The following is a 17,727-nucleotide window of genomic DNA, read 5'->3' as shown; positions in this document are numbered from 1 at the left end:
CCATTTTAGAATAATTACTTGTAATAGCACCATGTGTGTTGAAACATCGTATGATATTATAATAAAAAAAAAAAAACCATTTTAATATTTTTTTTATTATAAAGAACAAACCCTCGGCGACATATTTTAATATTATAATAGGTCATAGATATAAATATAAATTATTATAATTATTTCAAGTATCTACGGTTATTTGTTTTTGAATACAATAAAATAATAAATTCGTTTAGTGAAAAATCGAGTGAATATCCAATGTTTATAATAATGTAATTTAACTTTCCGGTAGATACCTATTTATTTTTTTTTGTTATAGGTAGACAAACTTATGAGTAATCTTGTATTAAATAAGTTTTCAAATCATAGATGTAAATAGAACATTTTTTTTTTTTGAATTTCCAACTCAATAATTTGTCAATTTTCGTAATTTTTTTGACTCATTTTGTTAAAAATCTAATTTCAGACATTCTTAAATACATATTGAGAAATTACGCTCAACTTTTTTTATTTCCACTATTAACAACTTACAAAAATTTTATATTGCATTTTAAAGTTTATTGGTAAAGTGAAACATTTTATTTGCATTATTAAAAAAAATTAATCCTCATAAATAGCTCAACATAAGTTTAAATATTATGAACATTTTAAAATGCAGAGAAAGTTCATGTATCTTCGGTAATTTTTTTTTTAGAGTTACACTCATATACTAACAACCAAAATTGGGTTTGTCAAAAATCGATTTTCCGTAAAGTTCACGCTTTCCTTAATTTTTTTTTTTTGTTTTTCCTGGCGCTTTTTAAAACTACCGGGAATTTTAGTTTTTACCTCCTGAAGTATCAACTGAGTTCAATTTCCCGGCAAAAAAAAAAAATTAGAAAATCGTAAATCGAAGCATTATTTGTAAATTCAATACAATCTATCGAATATAATATATATACATATTTAATCAACATACATATTATGGTGATAAATATTGTAATAATATTCCACGAGTTGATAAATTACGATTATATTTCCATACAAGCTTAAATGTTTGTCAAATTTATTTAATATTTACGAATTGAATTCAAAGTCCAATAAAGTAACAACAACTAATATGAATTTAAAACAATAATTCTGTACAGCATGAAATATTGTTAATATTTTTTAGTTTCTTCCCATCGAGTTTATCTTTGAACTCGGCAACCGATGACGATTTTAACATAACAAAGGCCGAAAATGTTTATATTACTTCTATATTAATCCACGGGATTATGATATTATTTTACAAAATATCATTTTTTGGACCACTGATGTTTTTTTTAAATCGTAACAGTTTCCGAATGACAAGATAAATTAGATTTAAACGTAGGCATTTAGTCTTCCCAAATTCAAAGATTTCTTCACTTAGACAAAGAGTCACTAAGACGTTCCAAGATCTTCACAATTTGTACATAATCATGATGATTGATGTGCCATGTATTATATAATATTATGATATTTCATAAGAAATATTTTTCTCTACAATGGAATATTGAGATATTATTTTTGCAGCTACAATAAATTACCAAGTTCATTAAATTGGTTATCGATTTTTACTCCGTGATATTTTATCTAATCAATAGGACAGGTATATTCAATATGATCACGATTATATATACGACTGGAAGTTTCACGCAGGGAATACCACCTGTATAGATAAATTTAGTAATAATACATTAATACTCGGTTAGCGATTAAATTGCAAGACATCCATCGGCTTCGGCTGTTTTTACTGTGTCCGCTGCTGCCCGCTCGCCGCTCAGTTGTATTTCTGCCTTCTGGCTCTTTCCTCTTCCTTCTTCTTTGCTTATTTCTTCAAATTTTCAATTTGATCAAAACAAAAGAACGTTATTCAAGCATTTTCATTTTAAATTAAAACTTTTATTTAATAAAAAAATTATCTTGCTGAGATTTTACACGTGTCAAGTCGTAGGCCGTAGCCTTCAGGGTTTCTACCTGCAGTAGACCACACATTTTATTTTCCCGACTTCAACACTACTCATCAACAGGTCAGTATATATTATTTTACTAAACAAAAAAAAAAAGTAGTGAAGTACAATAAATAGTAAACAATATATTTAGGTATTCACTCGATTTTAGAAAATTATTTTTTGTATCGGTATTAATATTTTATAGGTACCTACCTATAAGTGCTTTTTTTTTGAAACGCTATATAGATTATTCTTAATAATTACATGCTTATATTGGTATATTATATTATTGTATAATACGATTTCGTGGTATTATATAAGTAGAACTCAATTAATAATAATATTTTTAATGATGATGTCTTTTCTGTTACCTAGTTCACATATATACATTTTAATTAATTTAATGTTTTATTTATTAGTAATAATTACCTATTATATTTTTATAGAATTTAACATATACATTGGTTTTTTTTTTAAATGTATTTTTATTCTATTTTAAATTTTGTTTGATTTTATTTGTAAAATATTTTCGATAGGCAAACAATTTTAATTTTACAATTATTTTGTGTGGAATCCAATCCCTAATTATATATGAATTGTATGTAATAATAATTGCAAACATATTGATCAAAATAAGAATGAATATATTTTAATTAATTAAATTAATTATTTTATCTTGTAGTTCATAAATTTAGTAGGTAGTTAATATGGATATGATATAATAGACTATAATATTATGGCTGTTCTATTTAAGTTATACCTAAAAATAAAGTAGAAGTAGGATAAAAAGTTTTAAAAAAATTACCATAAAAATTTTAATTTAATATTTATAGGTTATTTACCATTAATAATTAATAGTATTCCAATGACATTTTAATTTTTTAATTTTAAGAAATAATATAATTTAAATAATTCATTATAACTAGGTAGTTAATATACCTATTTAAATTATATTTGGTACTTTCTTTTATCTCTACGCTCGAGCGGTAGTCGCGGCATCGAGCGGTAGTAAGAATAACAGAAAAGTACCCTATATTTCATTAATTAGATAATTATTAAATATCTATTATTTTAAAAATATTGACCCATATGAAACTAGAGTGGGTTTAAAATCATATACGACTCGATCATAGACGGTTTCTACTCAAATCAGTTGTTCAAATAAGAAGCATCCTTTATTATATATAATCATTTTTAATATTCCACATTTATCGCGATCTAATACAATTACCTCTGACAAAAACTGTCTTCCAGTATGCTGTGATCAGTGACATTTGATTTCAAACTCCACTATAGGAATTGAAATAGATTGTTATTAATTAAATAACTATAATTTTGATGTGACATGTATTCATCAACGTGTTCTTAGAACTAAAAATTATGACCTACATGAAATTTATAAAAATATAATATTATAATATTATAACATATAAAAATTAGAGAAAATAATATTTTTGAATGCATTTAAGTTCTACTCTTAGTACTTAGAATATAAACTTTTCCTAATAATAATTATTAATATATATTAATTTGTTTTTGCCAATATTACTGAGGTTGGTTCTCATATATTAAAATATATTATTTATGACACTTGTGTGAAAAATAAAATAATATGACAAATGTTGATACTTGTCAGTTAAATTCCTCATCTATATACAAATTTTCCAGTTAGGTAACTAATTTCTTATATCTTGACTTTCATAGATAAACATTCAGTTACATTATTTTTAGATAATTTTGTAATCTAGTCAAAATAAAATAAGTAGGTTTCCCCCAACTAAACCTAAAACATTTTAATGTTAAGTATCATTGTCAACAAACCGCATTACCTGTAACCCACATTTTCATCTTAAGAATCTGAGACTCATCATGAAAAGAAAAATTTCTATTAATTTTTTATAGGGTATTAACCCATTGTATTTTATTGGAAAGACAAGTACCTTGACAAATATATAAGTCATGAATCCAAATCATACTTTTGAAACAAATGCTTTAGAATGTAAAATACATGTACATGTGTTGGATGATTATTTGATTATGTTTTACACTTAATGTTTTGATGGACAGACTTATTTATATTATTTAGTGTAGTAAATCATAAAACCACTTAAAATTAAATAATGCAACAGTTAACCAGTGACCTTTTAAACCTGGGGTGTCCAACCTTTTGTGAAGACTGGGCCACATCATTTAGGTAAAAGTTGTTGTGGGACACATATTTTTTTTTAAATAATAATACATTCAAAATTAATGATTCAATTATATTCTATAATACAACAATAATTTTTTTCATAATTTTACTATATCAAATAATAGCAGAAATATTTTTACAAGTATTAATATTTAATTATAAGTACACAGAAAAATATATTTATTTATAATAAACGTGTGCATTGGTCTTTACAGTTTATTTGATATTTTATAATTTTATATTCTTAAAATAAATTTGTTCTCGTAATATTAATATATTATCTACAATTAATTCATAGTTTTTAAATTGAAGTGAGGGCTGCATCAAAATTTACAATGGGCCGTGAGTTGGACACCCCTGTTTTAAACCATCCATAGTTGTAACAACAGAATTTACCTTAGATACTGTAAAATCATATAGTGGGTGATATAAGTTATTATTAGTGACAATAACTGATATGTACCCACATTGCCATTAGTGACCACTTTAAGAAGATATACTCGCATGTGTTGTCTCTGTCTTTTACAAGTGCGTAATATAGCATAGGCTTTTTATTGTATTTTAATTTAAAGCGAGTAATGAATATTTTAAGATACATATCTTAAAGATATTCCTCTAAGATTCATTACAATTATCAATTCATTGAAAATTAAATTTAAAAAACATTATTATTACATCAGAATTCCACTGGTTAAGTTTCTGTTAACTTTAACTGGACATTGTAAGAATGGCCTTAAATCTTAAACTAACTGAGATAAACGTGATCTGTCGAGTGTAAAATTTGTTATGTTACACATTTGTAGTTGTAAGACAAAAACGACACATGCAAGTGTGACGTCCTCTTAACTTTATATAATTTGTAAGTCGTCTGGGTATAATAAAAACTAGATTAAATATTACTTGTTGATAATATATTTTACTTTTACTTCATTAGTATTATTTATATTATTTTTTCCCTTTACCGTTATATTATGTGCTTATTATGAAAATCAAATTCCATGAATTTAATGGGTACTCAATATTATTTTTATTAAAACATTTTTTAATAACTTCTTAGTTATCATGTAAAAATAAATCATTGATTTTATTTACAACATTTTAAATTTGTTAATCAAAAAGTTATGTCCATAACATTGGTAGATTATATTTAATTTTAAATATTTAGCAAAATTAAATTTGTTTGTAAGTATTTTATATATTAAAATTAAATCAAATAATTAACATAAAATATTTTTATTACAGAACATCATGACTTTTCCTACTGCTGTAAAAAAAACTGGACCTCTTACAATCTCCAAAACTGGATCAGGATCAAAGACTTTATCACCAGGATCTCCTAGATCACCAGGGTCTCCTCTAAATCTTCCTGCAAAAACGATATTACCTGGATCTTCAAAAGCACCACTGGCTACTAAAGCTCCTGAAAAGGTCAATGTTGGATCTACTGTGAAAAAACCTTCTGTTCCTTTGAAAAGTTCTACTGTTAAATCTGTCATTGATGCTAAATTAGGATCAGAAAAATCATTAGCTTCTGCTGCTGTCAAAGGAGTGACAAAATCTGTGACTAAACCTCCTCCACTCACTATCAAAGTAATGGACGCCAAAGGATTGCAATCTCCTAAAACTCCAACAATATCATCGATAAAATCTCAAACTTTGACCAAGTCCCCAATTGCGACCAAACCTTCCGTTTCTAAATCAACTTTGGTTCCAACCGGGATAGTTAGATCACCATCAATTACTAAATCTGTTACTTCACCGCTAACTAAATCTCCTCAAGTAAAATCAACTTTAACACCAAAATCATTAGCTTTGTCTTTGCCAGTTGCTAAATCTCCCCAGACATCAGTAATATCTAAAACGACTACAACTAATTCTGCAGTGCCAAAATCACCAACAGGGCTCACCAATCATTCAACTCTAGCAGCAAAGCCTGTAACATCTACAGTAATTAAAGTTAGCACTTCATCATTAAAATCAAAGGAACAAGCAACTGTTGGAAAATCTACTACTCCAGTTAAAAAAGCAGCTATACTATCTGTTAAGAGTTCTGCAGGTGTTAAAAGTCCGATTATTCCCTTAAACATACCTTCAATGATATCAAAAACTCCATCTGCTTCTAGCATGAAATCAATGTCTTTGAAGACGCCTACTTCTCCTTCAAAATTATTAACCAAAGAACCATCTAGCACTGCAAAAATATCTTCTTTAAAGTCCATGAATAAATCCAATGAAATTTCTAAATCTAATCCAACTTCTTCAAAAGCTATTGTTAAAAAAGAATCCAGTACTTTATCATTACTATCCACAAAGTCATCTCCGGCAATAAAGTCTTCTACTTTAGCAGTGTCAAAAACTTCAACATTGAAAGCCACTGTTACTCCATTGTCGTCATCATCAGTTACTAAGAACTTGGTTCCTAAGTCACCGGTAGCCAAAACAAAGCCGTTAGCAGTGGTAAAAATTCCATCATCACCTACAGTAAGAACTCCACTGTCATCAATGACAAAATCCCCATCATCGCCAATTGTAAAAACATCATTGTCTCTAGCTTCAAAAGCTAAAACTCCACAATCACCAACAATGAATACAAAATCTCCTTCATTATCGTTGGTCAGACCACCTTTATCACCGGCAGTAAAAAAAATGGTACCAACCAAATTGATATTAAGCCCTGGACCATCTAAAAGCAGATCACTTTCATCTTCTAAACTTAATTCAGTTTCAACTGAAAGTTTGTCTTCGAGAACATCTCTGAAGTCTCCAATGACTCCTAGATCCACTAAAGTAGTTACTAAAAGTCCTTCACAAATAATTAAGAAAACTGAAGAACCAAAAGCTAAAGGTATTCGTGGTGGGCAACCCATTAGAAAAACTATTGAAATTCCAGGAATAACTGAATTACCTTCCAATCTGGTTTTGAACCAACCAGAAACTCTACAGTTTGATTTTGTATTAGAAAATGCAGTTGAAAATGTTTTGAAAGAGGAAATTGAATCCACAATCACTCAAATACCAGATCATGATTCGTCAGAACTTAAGAAATTAGAATTTACCAAAGCGGTTGAAAACATTGATGATGGCCTATGTTTGGCTAATGATTTGGTCAATGAAGAAAGTGCACCTTCAAACTTAGTGGATACTGAAAATGTCAGTCTGTCACCAGAAATCCATGAACATAGTTTAGAAACTATTGAAGAGGACTCAATAGAACCTTTAATAATTCCGTCACTCAATGACCAAAAACAAGAAGACGTTAGTATTGAATCAGACTTTGAAGTTGTGAAGAAAGATGAATGTGTACCACAATTAAATAGCATTTCTAACTCCACTAATAATTGTATGATTGCTTTTAATGAAAACCATTTTAATGTAACAAATGAAAATATAACTTCAGAGCAGCAGTTGGACGAAACACAGTCGTGCATCATAGATATAGAAGATCATTTTGAACCCATGAATGACAAATTAGTTCTAGGAGACGTGCCATTTGAAACCGATTCAAGTCAAGATGAAATTTCTGATAATGAACAACCTATTCAAAAGGAAGTAATCAAAAATGAAAGCTGTGGCGCAGAACAAAACAAATGTACGGATGATGTATTTATATTCACAGACAATTTATCAATTAATAATTTTGATAGTGCTGATAGTACTGAAAATTTCATGCATCAATTTATGCCAAAATCAATTGAAAGGTCAGAAGGTTCATTATCTATTAGTACAGATGACGAAAGTCTTCTTAGTCGTAAATCTTATTCGGAAGCCGTTTCGGGATCACCCAAAGATAGTGAATATTATTTTGACTATGATTTTGAAATGGTTGATGACTGTTTGGAATATGATGATGAGAGGCGTTCATCAGTATTTGTTGAAGTGACTGAAAAAGAATTTCCAGAACTTAAACCAAAAGATTTATCTGGCAAAAGAAGGAGAAACAAAAAACAGAAGAAGAGGAATTATAGTAACAGATCAGAATCTCAATCAGGTAAATATTATTTTTATTTCATATAATTTATTTTTTTTAAATTATTTATATGTTTTATTATTTAATTTTTAGATCCAACTACTGAAATTAATTACAACCCTGAAGATTTTGATGGAAATGAATTTTGTCGTTACATCAAGATGATGAAGGATTGTTCGTTTTATCCAAATGGATTATTTTCTTCAGATTCAGTAAAATTATCTACATCATCATCCCTATCGTGGTTAGACATTTCTGTCCGTACTACTGATGATGACTTAACTCCATCTACAGAATACCTAAGTACCTATGAAGTTTTCCAAGCAAGTAATTTGAATAAAGAATTCTTAACGTCAATTATTGGTTCCAACGAAACAACTACGACAAATGAAACTTCATGGTTTTGGAAATCTATTGAGGGTAAACATCAACCGCACAACAAAGCCAATATTACGCTTAGTCTGCAACCAAGGCCTAAGCATTTAACTACACCTCGTTTCATGGTTCTTTTGGCGCTCATTAGTGAGGCTAAAGGTTATGAAATAATACCATCATTGTCTGTAAATTTTGTCACTAGAGACTGCATGTCCAGATTTGATGATAAAATTAGACGGCTCATGGTTCAAGGATTTTGGCTTATTGGCCCTTTAATAAAAGAAAGTTTGTACGAGGACGAAGAAGCGAATTGTGAAAATCCATTTGAGTTTGTTGATGGTGACATTGGCTTATGGTGGGCAGGAATCAATATGTTGGATTGGCAAGAGCATTTGAAAGAATGCGGTAGTAAAAACCAAGAACTACCAAACTGTTATCAGTTTGTTATTGAAAACATGGGTATGACTAAACGCCGGAACACAGCTGAAGCTGAATCTATTATGAATGCTGTACCTGATGACTTTATGAGTGAATTGGATATGGAAAATTTCATTCACACTGTACGCAATGTCAAGTACTACTGTGGCAAATGTTTTGTGGACAGTGAAGAAAATTTAGAAGCACAAAATGTAGTTAATGAAGATGATGATGATCTTATAGAATGGGAAAAAAATCCTGTTGAAAAAATTTAAATACTTTTTGGTATTGTTAAAATTTAAAATAAATATATATATATATAAATTCATTATTAAGTTTAAAATATTTAGTAAGGTAAATAACAATATAAATATAATGACAAGAAATCAATCTGTTGTTTTGACATAGGTTCAATAATTAAACGTATATTATGTTTTTTCTTCCTTTAATTTTCTTAATTAGAACCATAGACTAAGTTAAATAACAAATTATTGTGATGTATTAGTATAGATAGTTAATATAGTTAATAGTATAATAATAGTTAAGCATGTTTAATATATTTCACCTAAAAGGTAAATTGTCATATTTTGACTTCATTTTGTAACACCTAAGTATTAAATAACAATAATTCAAACTGTGTACAAAATAAACTATTTATTATGTTAAATTACATTGTGTTGACGTTTTTTCAACAACCAAAAGCATAATAGTATATTAACAAGAGAAAAACAATGAACAGCTAACAAAAAATTGTGTTACCATAAGAATCAATGAGAAATATAATATGTACACATATTTAAAATATTTTAAGGTATTAAACAAATAACACATAGGTAACAGTTAAATAATAACATAACATTGTGTATTTTTAGTAATTACATTTATTTTAAAGTAATTTTTCATGCAAAAAAATAGGAAACATTGATTTTTGTAAAAACCTAACAACAGTAACAACTTATAATTGTATTATAATAAACAAATAGATTATTGATTACAAAATTAAGTATCACAAAGCAATCATTGTTACATTCTGATTCGTAGAAATAATTTTTAACAAGTTTTAGTTTGATATGAATAATTTTCACAAATTTTCTACATTAATTAGTTAATTTACTTCTGCCACACACAACACTAATTAGTAGATGGTAAAAAGAATAAAAATTAACTAATTGCAAAATTGTGTTATTTAAGTACCAATATAAATTAAGTACAAATAAAAAAAATCTATACAATTTCGATAAAAATAAAATTATGTACAAAAAAAATTGTTCACTTAACATAAAAAAAAAAGAAATTTTCATTACTTTATTATTAACCTATTATTTATTAAACACCAGATTTTCTTATCCTACACCTAATTATTTTAAGTTTTAAACTAAATCTATGATTCAATCAAATATTCTATGAACCTTTTCATTAAACATTTAATTAGATATTATATTTTAAAACTCAAGATAAAAAAATATTGATAAAAAAATATAAAATAACATTGGTATTTTGCGTTTAATCGTAAAATTTTTTTATTTTATTTGTTATGTAATGAATATTTAAAATATTTATTAGGACTGAAATGTAATGGTATAAGAATAGAAAACTCTGTTATAGTAGTATAATTTTTTTTGGTCAACTAAAAAGCAATTATGAAGCAAATTGAAGATAAATAAAAAATTTTTTTTTCTATTATGCGATATAAGTGTAAGGGATTGATAATTAATTTTGTATGACATATTATACCATAAGTAATTAATACTGAAGATTTTGAGTTATGTAATAGTTAAATATTTTCCTTGGTGGTAGTTTTTAATAATTTCTGAATTACTTTTGAAAGAAAAATTTTAAAACCTAAATATGAAAATAATATATTACCTAACTAATTACATTTATAGGTATTATGTTTTACGAGGTATTTCAATTCAGATTATTACTAATTCTATTCATATCATTTAAAATATAGCTTTAATAAATATAAACATAAAACAAATATATAAGTGATGTATTCAAACAATTATTGAAAATAAATCAATAGAATTAATAAGCTTTACATTAAACAAGTGTGGTATAAAATTTACAAATATTTGAATTACATTCAGCAAATGTAATATCTGTATAACATATATTACTCAATTTGCAGTGGCACCAAACCCTATACTCGAGTATAGCGACTGCAATCGTGTATTTTATGGGGGGTAATTACTGGGTAGATGACACAGCTTGGTACCTATAGTCCATGCGTAAATATGAGATTGGATTAAAATAGTAAGTGAACACCTATATCATACATTGATATACTATTGATAATTCATTACACAAAAATATTTATATGCGTGAATATAATATGATGTTAGGGTTAGGTTAGGTATATGAATAGGTACTATTAAAATTTAATATTCGCCACACTACCTTTTTTGTTGTGTGGGGCCACTGCTATATTGAGTAATAATATAAATTTTTTAATCTTTTTATTTTAAATTTAAAATTCTAAAAATATATATAGAATTTTTTTAAATGAATTGTATAAAATTTAGAGCCACTTGAAAGTAAACATGTACAGAGTATATTATTAATTTTTTTTAAATCAAATATTTTAATTATATTCTAAAATTGTCAAATTTGTTAGAGGTTTATGATCAAATTCAATCAATAAAAAATAACTAAGAATTATCAGCATCAATAACATTTTGGAGATCTTGAAGGTGGTTTGTATCTTGTGTCTGGACATTTGACGTTTCTGCTTTGTATAAAATATCATGACATAATGGGCATCGATCCTAAGCCAAATAAATTAATATTACATAAAAATTAAATAAATAAATATGCAACTTTTTTTAAGGGATTCTTGTGAAGTACTTGAGTAAGAATATTAATATACTTTTTAAATACTGAAATACATTTGAATACTTCTACAAAATTCCTATACTTATTACAAAATACTAATATTGTTTATGAGGGTACCTAATTTTATTTGTTTAAGCATACAAGTATTTTGTTTTTTAGTGATTCAGTATTTTTTACGTTAACATACCTGATAATCTAAGATTATTGATTAGCTTATTTTATTTTTAGTATAAAATTATTAAATAATTATTCACCTGTACATAGAGCCATTTACGCAGACATACACCATGGAAATAATGATTGCATTTAGTAATTTTTGCTGATTCCATATTTTGATAACATATGGCACAGACATCATCTAATTCAGATAATTGAACGCTAGTTGCTTCTGGTAAAGATTCAATTTTTTTCACAGCTGTACGGCGTTTAATAAATACTCTCCAGCCATCTCTAGCATCACACCATATGTTGAAATATGCATGTATACACATCATGGATGCACGGACTGCACCACCAGACACAAAAGCCATAATATAAACACCATTCAGAAAAAGAAAGATGCCAAAACAAAATTCCACCTAAAATAAAAATGTTAACTATAATATTATGAAATAATTGTTAAGATTTTTAAAATTACAGTATTGCCAAATGATTTTATATAGTACACATAATCATCAAGTTTCTCCCAAAACGTTGTGCGATAGGCATCAATTAAGAATAATGAATAAACAGCTAATGATACCAATACTTTTATAATAATTTCAATATTGAAAGAAGAAACTGCTAGTAGCCAAGTGCTAACTGAATGGTGTGACCACAAGTATGTTAACATAGTGATTGGAAATACTATAAGAAATCCGCAAACTAAAAGTGCTCTTAAATGTCTGAAAAACAAATTAAATTAACTTTACATTGTTCTTGATAATGATTGATATATTATTACCTATTAAGTGAAGGATTATGTGAAGCACTCAAAGACATTAACAATGGATTAACCACATTATGAATGTAATGTAGTAGGGCAGCACAAAGTAAACAAACATTACGATAGAGTCTTATAAAACGCTTTTCTGGATCTAAACCTGTTAGTCCAGTCTGCAAAGCTAGTATATAAAATAATACTGCAGAAATTGTACCAATGCTTTTGTCATCCACATCTTCAGTTAACAGCACCTAAATAGATAAAACATAAAAAAATAATTTAAAAATCTGAACATTTAAATACATGTCCAGCATCTTACCCATTGGAAAAATGCTCCTATATAATGACAAAAGTATGATACAAAACTTGTCATTCCTAAAACTGCAGTAAATGTATCACATCCTTTAATTAACAAATATTTCACAACCCCAAACAATGTTTCATTTTGTATTTCTATATCAGTTAATAGGTATAGAATTTGTTCCAGTACTCTTATGGCCCAAAAAATTCGTAGAACACTTGGAATTTGGAGACGAATCCATTCCACTTCCACCAAAGCAGATATTCCGTAATTACTAGAACAAAAATCATAATATCCCCTTTGAAACTATAGTTTGGCGTATAAATTGTAGAATAATATAAACAAATACAAACATCAACAATGATAAGTATACAATATATATAGTTTACATAAAATATTGAGATTATATTTAATTGTAGTCTCATGATATAAATAATAATAATTACTAGTTAGTAATAATAATAATAATGTTCATAATTGACTTACTTGATGGTCTCTCGTGTCCGATTATATCCATTATGAATTAAATTTGTAATTGTAAATAGATTTAACCATAATGTTTTTAGCATAATAAACAATGGCAACAATGTTGATAACACCGTTACTGTATTCAAAAATCCATGTCTCCATGTACCGGGTAAAAATGCGACTAAAGTAGGTATGGTAAAGCTAAAGCTGAAAACCTGAAATTTTTAATATATTTTTTTTAGTCATATGAAAGGCAATTAAATAGTATAAATATTTACTTTATGGATTGATTGATTTGTAGTAAAGACTTGTAAAAAGTCAAATACTAATGATAGACAACACTGAAGGATTAAATTGCGGATTAACAGGTATAAGAAATGTGCGATTTGTAATTCTGAAAAAATATATAAAAATCCATCTACATCCCATGTTATATCTTTATTTAATGCATCAGTTTCAAAGTTTTCGTATTTTCCATATATGACTTTCAATGTTTGTATGTTCGCCCAATAAGAAAGAAGTACAATACAGACAGAAACTACATGAAAGTATACTAGGTATAAGTATCTGGCAGGTAGAACAAATAAACATGATGATGAACAAAATACTAGAAAAATAAAATAAAATTTAATGAACAATGATGTACCAATTATTATTTTTTTCTGAAAATTTATTAAACTTACTCAAACAGGAAACAATTATTTTGATGAAGGAGAGAAATATGGCCTTGTAATATTGTGTGGACTCGCTGATCTCAATCTGACTGAGTGTGCTATTAACAAAGTCATTATTTTCTGGAAATACTATATCTGCCAAATCTGGGAATCCGAAACTAGTTTTAAAGAGTTCATCCATAATAAATATGGGTGGAACCCTCAACAAATTACAGAGACTCATGATAGCTATGGTTTTGAATATTTATCACAAACAACATAAAATCTGAAAATAATTACAAAAATAATTAACATATTGGTAATATTGTATTACATATAATATGTAAATGACTACTTGGACTTTGGAGGACACTGAACATAGATCAATAACTACAGGTACAGCCAACAACAATGAAGAAAAATTATTTGTTGTCAAAAACATGTGAATAATTTAAAATATCACGTTGATGATACATTTTGATTAATCAAGGTGATTTTTTTTTCTCGTTGACAAATACATAATATTATTTAATCCTGAAAACATGCTGTGACAGAAAAAAGAGCATTTACAATGATGGCTATTAAACGTTAGAATAAAGGTAACACTTAAAAGTACGGAACTCAGTTTTCTCGGTATTACACGCTACGGAAGTCAAACTTATTCAAAGTTACACATCAATTCGAAATCGTATATTTTAGTTATAGCCACTGTCCACTGACACTATAGGAATTGGTGATTGTGTAATACATACATATATAATATATATTATATATGAATTTATGATTAGCAATTTGTAATGATATCCACAACTTACTCTTTCATCGCAGAATCACATCACACAACAAGCAAGCAGCTGCAGCTGATTATAATCATTTATAATCATAACAATAATAACAACTTTATCAAAAAACCACAGTATAGAAGATAACACGATGTTGAGAAGACATTGATAATAAAGGATGTATAAGAGAAGATAACTTCAAACTTGCCAACGGCCAGCAACTTACCATAGACATATAAATATATGGATTTATATGTCTATGCAACTTGATTACTATATAGCGGAAATCTGAACCGTAAACTTTTTTTATCTTCATATAAGATATTATAACTATTATAAAAATATTTAGTTTTAAAATAATTGTTTTCGTTGGAGGTTGGACCTCATTTATTTAATATTTTAATCATCCGGACTCCAATAGAAATTACTTGCCAACCACCCCTATTAATTCTATACCATGAATCATGATATTAAGTTATAATTTTTTTAAATAATTATTTTAGTATTTTATCTTTTATTATTTCAACGAATGAATTACGGACAATTTATATATCTTAGTACCTATCTTACTATTCTTACTGCATTCTCGACATTTTCATTATTTCACGAGTTCATGACACTGCATAAACATAGATTAAAGATAAAATAGGAATAATAATAATAATAAATACAAAAGGTGTCTCAAATTAGTGATTTCATCTTCATGAGCATAGAGCATATACATTGTCAACTGTCTGTAAATTATTAATATTATTTATTGTACATACTGTATAGATGATAATTTTTCAAATAAAGTCAATTATTTTCAAGAAAAAAAAAATCAATTATATTATTAATTCCGAAAAGGTTTTATAAAAAAAAGACAAACCATTATACCTACGTGTTATGCGTCAGTTATAAAAAAAATTATAGAATTAATAATATAGGTTCTTTATAGGTCTATGTAAAAAATAAACAATACTAATAGACATTTTTTTTTAAATATAAATTAATTATTATCTACACACTAAACAGCAAATGTATTGAAATAGTAAAATTACCATACCTGCCGTTCGCACATTTTCAGCAGTCTGTTCATTTTTCCTCCTTTTACTGTTTTAATTTAATTATATTATGTACGTCGTTACTAGATTACGGATGGATGACCACCCGGATTCTTAATGACCAATCCTCGCCTCACATATACGAATTCCTCAAGTCTCTACCAATCGTTACTCCTCAGTTCCTCACAAAATACTAATGACTAAGTTGCCGATATTTATCAATAGAAAAATAATAATTATTAAGTATTTTCAAAACTTGGGTGAATCGAAAACAGCATCCTGTAATTTGTATTGTGGCTTGAATGTGAGTAGATAGAATGTCTTGAGTAAACATGATGGTATTTCTCGGAAGAAGTGTATCATTTATTTAATATTTATCGCAAATTTAATTTTTATAGAAAATCAATACGGTGTTTAATTTAAATCCCTCATATTTACATGTTGGTAGTGTTGAAGTACACAACAGTTGTATCAAACGGATATGATACGTGGTGAATCTACTATAGGCAAGGCACTGTAGAGGTCTTTAGTTCTTTACGTGGTTCTCTACAATTGGAAATTTCTATTAGGATCCACAACCGTATAGCGCTATTCAGTTTACATAAACCAAATTAACTAAAGGTCTGCGTGTCTGAGTACTTTTCCAATGTAAGAACGAAGTAGACTTCAAATAATATTCAACTCGAGGTTTTCAGATCGGAAACACTTTTATTATTTTTAAAAACTAACATAAATAAAACACTGACAAATTCGGATTGCCTAGCAGACTGTACTACGATCACCGAATCATTCGTATAATCTACGTCCTCGCCGAAGCACTCGGCGACAACAGGACTGCCCGCGCCTGTATGGCTGTATCATGTATATCTGGAGATGTTATATAGAAAATATTTGTGTCGCTTCAGCGTATCTAGCTTCACTGACCTATGCCAATAATTTACAATTCAAATTCTACCAACCTATATTACACACATATATAATATATAATAATAATATTATTATTATGACGAGTATTGACGACTGTCTATATTATACGACAGAATGATACAACATACTAAATCAATGATTTTTCTAGAAATGGACATTAATGTAAACGTATGTTATTACATTTTCTACATGACACGGTAGACATTTAATTTCCTTCTGATGATAGTTAATTTTTTTGAAACACTTAATAATTGTATGATAAATCAGTATATGAATTCTCTGCTAGTTGCAAATAGTTACGTTATAGTGGTTACCTATAGTATAATATTTTTGATTAGAACATTTAGCCAATAGGTATATTACTATATTGGAAATTGCGACTGTCCTAACTTGCCCTAACTCCACCACTCATCCACATGGAGAAATGCTACGTCACAGGCATGCGTATCACGAAGTTGCTGACATACCTACCTACTTAATTTGAATCCTGGAATAATCCATCCACATAGAAAAAAATACTCAGATTACACTATTAGTTATTGCTAGTATATTTTTTACAATTATGTTTATTATAATATAATATACTTGTCATTAAAAAAATAGTATCCTGAAACAAAATATTAAATTTTCTCTGATATAAGTTGGGAATCACCAAAAGCGGTTTTACAAGCTTATTGAGGCGCCCCAAGATTTTACCAAGCTGTGGCTCATAGGCCCCCTCTTAACTCGACCCTGCTGTTTTGTGAATATAACAAACAACAGTGAAAGGCTGGAGAATGACAGATTAGGAATTTAAGGTCAAATTGAAGGGGAAAATTGCTGGATACTAACGTACCACTGTACCAGAGCATTTATAATGAGGCAAAGGCAATTTCACTGGAATGATTGAAATATTTT

General features: G+C 27.7%; 2 protein-coding genes across 4 annotated transcripts; one reads left to right on the top strand and one right to left on the bottom strand.

The window, feature by feature from the left end:
- The first annotated feature begins 1,752 nt into the window (after positions 1-1,752).
- Positions 1,753-9,566, top strand: LOC107164436 (uncharacterized). Its single transcript, XM_015512268.2, has 3 exons — positions 1,753-2,027; positions 5,383-8,128; positions 8,201-9,566. Exons 2-3 carry the CDS (start codon positions 5,389-5,391, stop codon positions 9,172-9,174), a joined length of 3,714 nt encoding a protein of 1,237 aa, XP_015367754.2. The 5' UTR covers positions 1,753-2,027; positions 5,383-5,388; the 3' UTR covers positions 9,175-9,566.
- Positions 9,567-9,744: 178 nt separating this feature from the next.
- On the bottom strand, positions 9,745-16,306 carry LOC107164437 (protein TRC8 homolog). 3 transcript variants are annotated; one of them, XM_015512271.2, is made up of 10 exons: positions 15,906-16,305; positions 14,434-14,623; positions 14,109-14,364; positions 13,704-14,032; positions 13,444-13,640; positions 12,976-13,231; positions 12,678-12,907; positions 12,372-12,618; positions 11,989-12,312; positions 9,745-11,667 (listed from the first exon to the last, which is right to left on the bottom strand). In XM_015512271.2, the coding sequence occupies exons 3-10, from the start codon at positions 14,320-14,322 to the stop codon at positions 11,551-11,553; spliced, it is 1,914 nt and encodes a 637-aa protein (XP_015367757.2). In that variant the 5' UTR covers positions 14,323-14,364; positions 14,434-14,623; positions 15,906-16,305; the 3' UTR covers positions 9,745-11,550. The 3 variants fall into 3 exon arrangements, with proteins under 3 accessions (XP_015367757.2, XP_015367756.2, XP_089084490.1); XM_015512270.2 differs by lacking the exon at positions 15,906-16,305 and adding an exon at positions 14,700-14,877; XM_089228364.1 differs by lacking the exon at positions 14,434-14,623 and having other exon boundaries at positions 15,906-16,306.
- Between the last annotated feature and the right edge of the window lie 1,421 nt (positions 16,307-17,727).

This window comes from Diuraphis noxia, unplaced genomic scaffold (genome assembly GCF_037042655.1).
Source record: "Diuraphis noxia isolate RWA-SAM2 unplaced genomic scaffold, SU_Dnox_SAM2 contig0005, whole genome shotgun sequence".
Lineage (NCBI taxonomy): Eukaryota > Metazoa > Arthropoda > Insecta > Hemiptera > Aphididae > Diuraphis > Diuraphis noxia.
This window is presented reverse-complemented; position numbering and strand designations above follow the sequence as displayed.

Bases quoted from the DNA above. Each gene is read 5' to 3' on its own strand.
- LOC107164436 (XM_015512268.2), top strand. From the start codon at position 5,389: ATGACTTTTCCTACTGCTGTAAAAAAAACTGGACCTCTTACAATCTCC. The intron at 8,129-8,200 runs GTAAATATTATT...TTTAATTTTTAG, and splicing joins CAGATCAGAATCTCAATCAG to ATCCAACTACTGAAATTAAT.
- LOC107164437 (XM_089228364.1), bottom strand. From the start codon at position 14,322: ATGAGTCTCTGTAATTTGTTGAGGGTTCCACCCATATTTATTATGGAT. The intron at 14,033-14,108 runs GTAAGTTTAATA...TTATTTTTCTAG, and splicing joins AATAATTGTTTCCTGTTTGA to TATTTTGTTCATCATCATGT. The intron at 12,908-12,975 runs GTAAGATGCTGG...TTATCTATTTAG, and splicing joins TAGGAGCATTTTTCCAATGG to GTGCTGTTAACTGAAGATGT.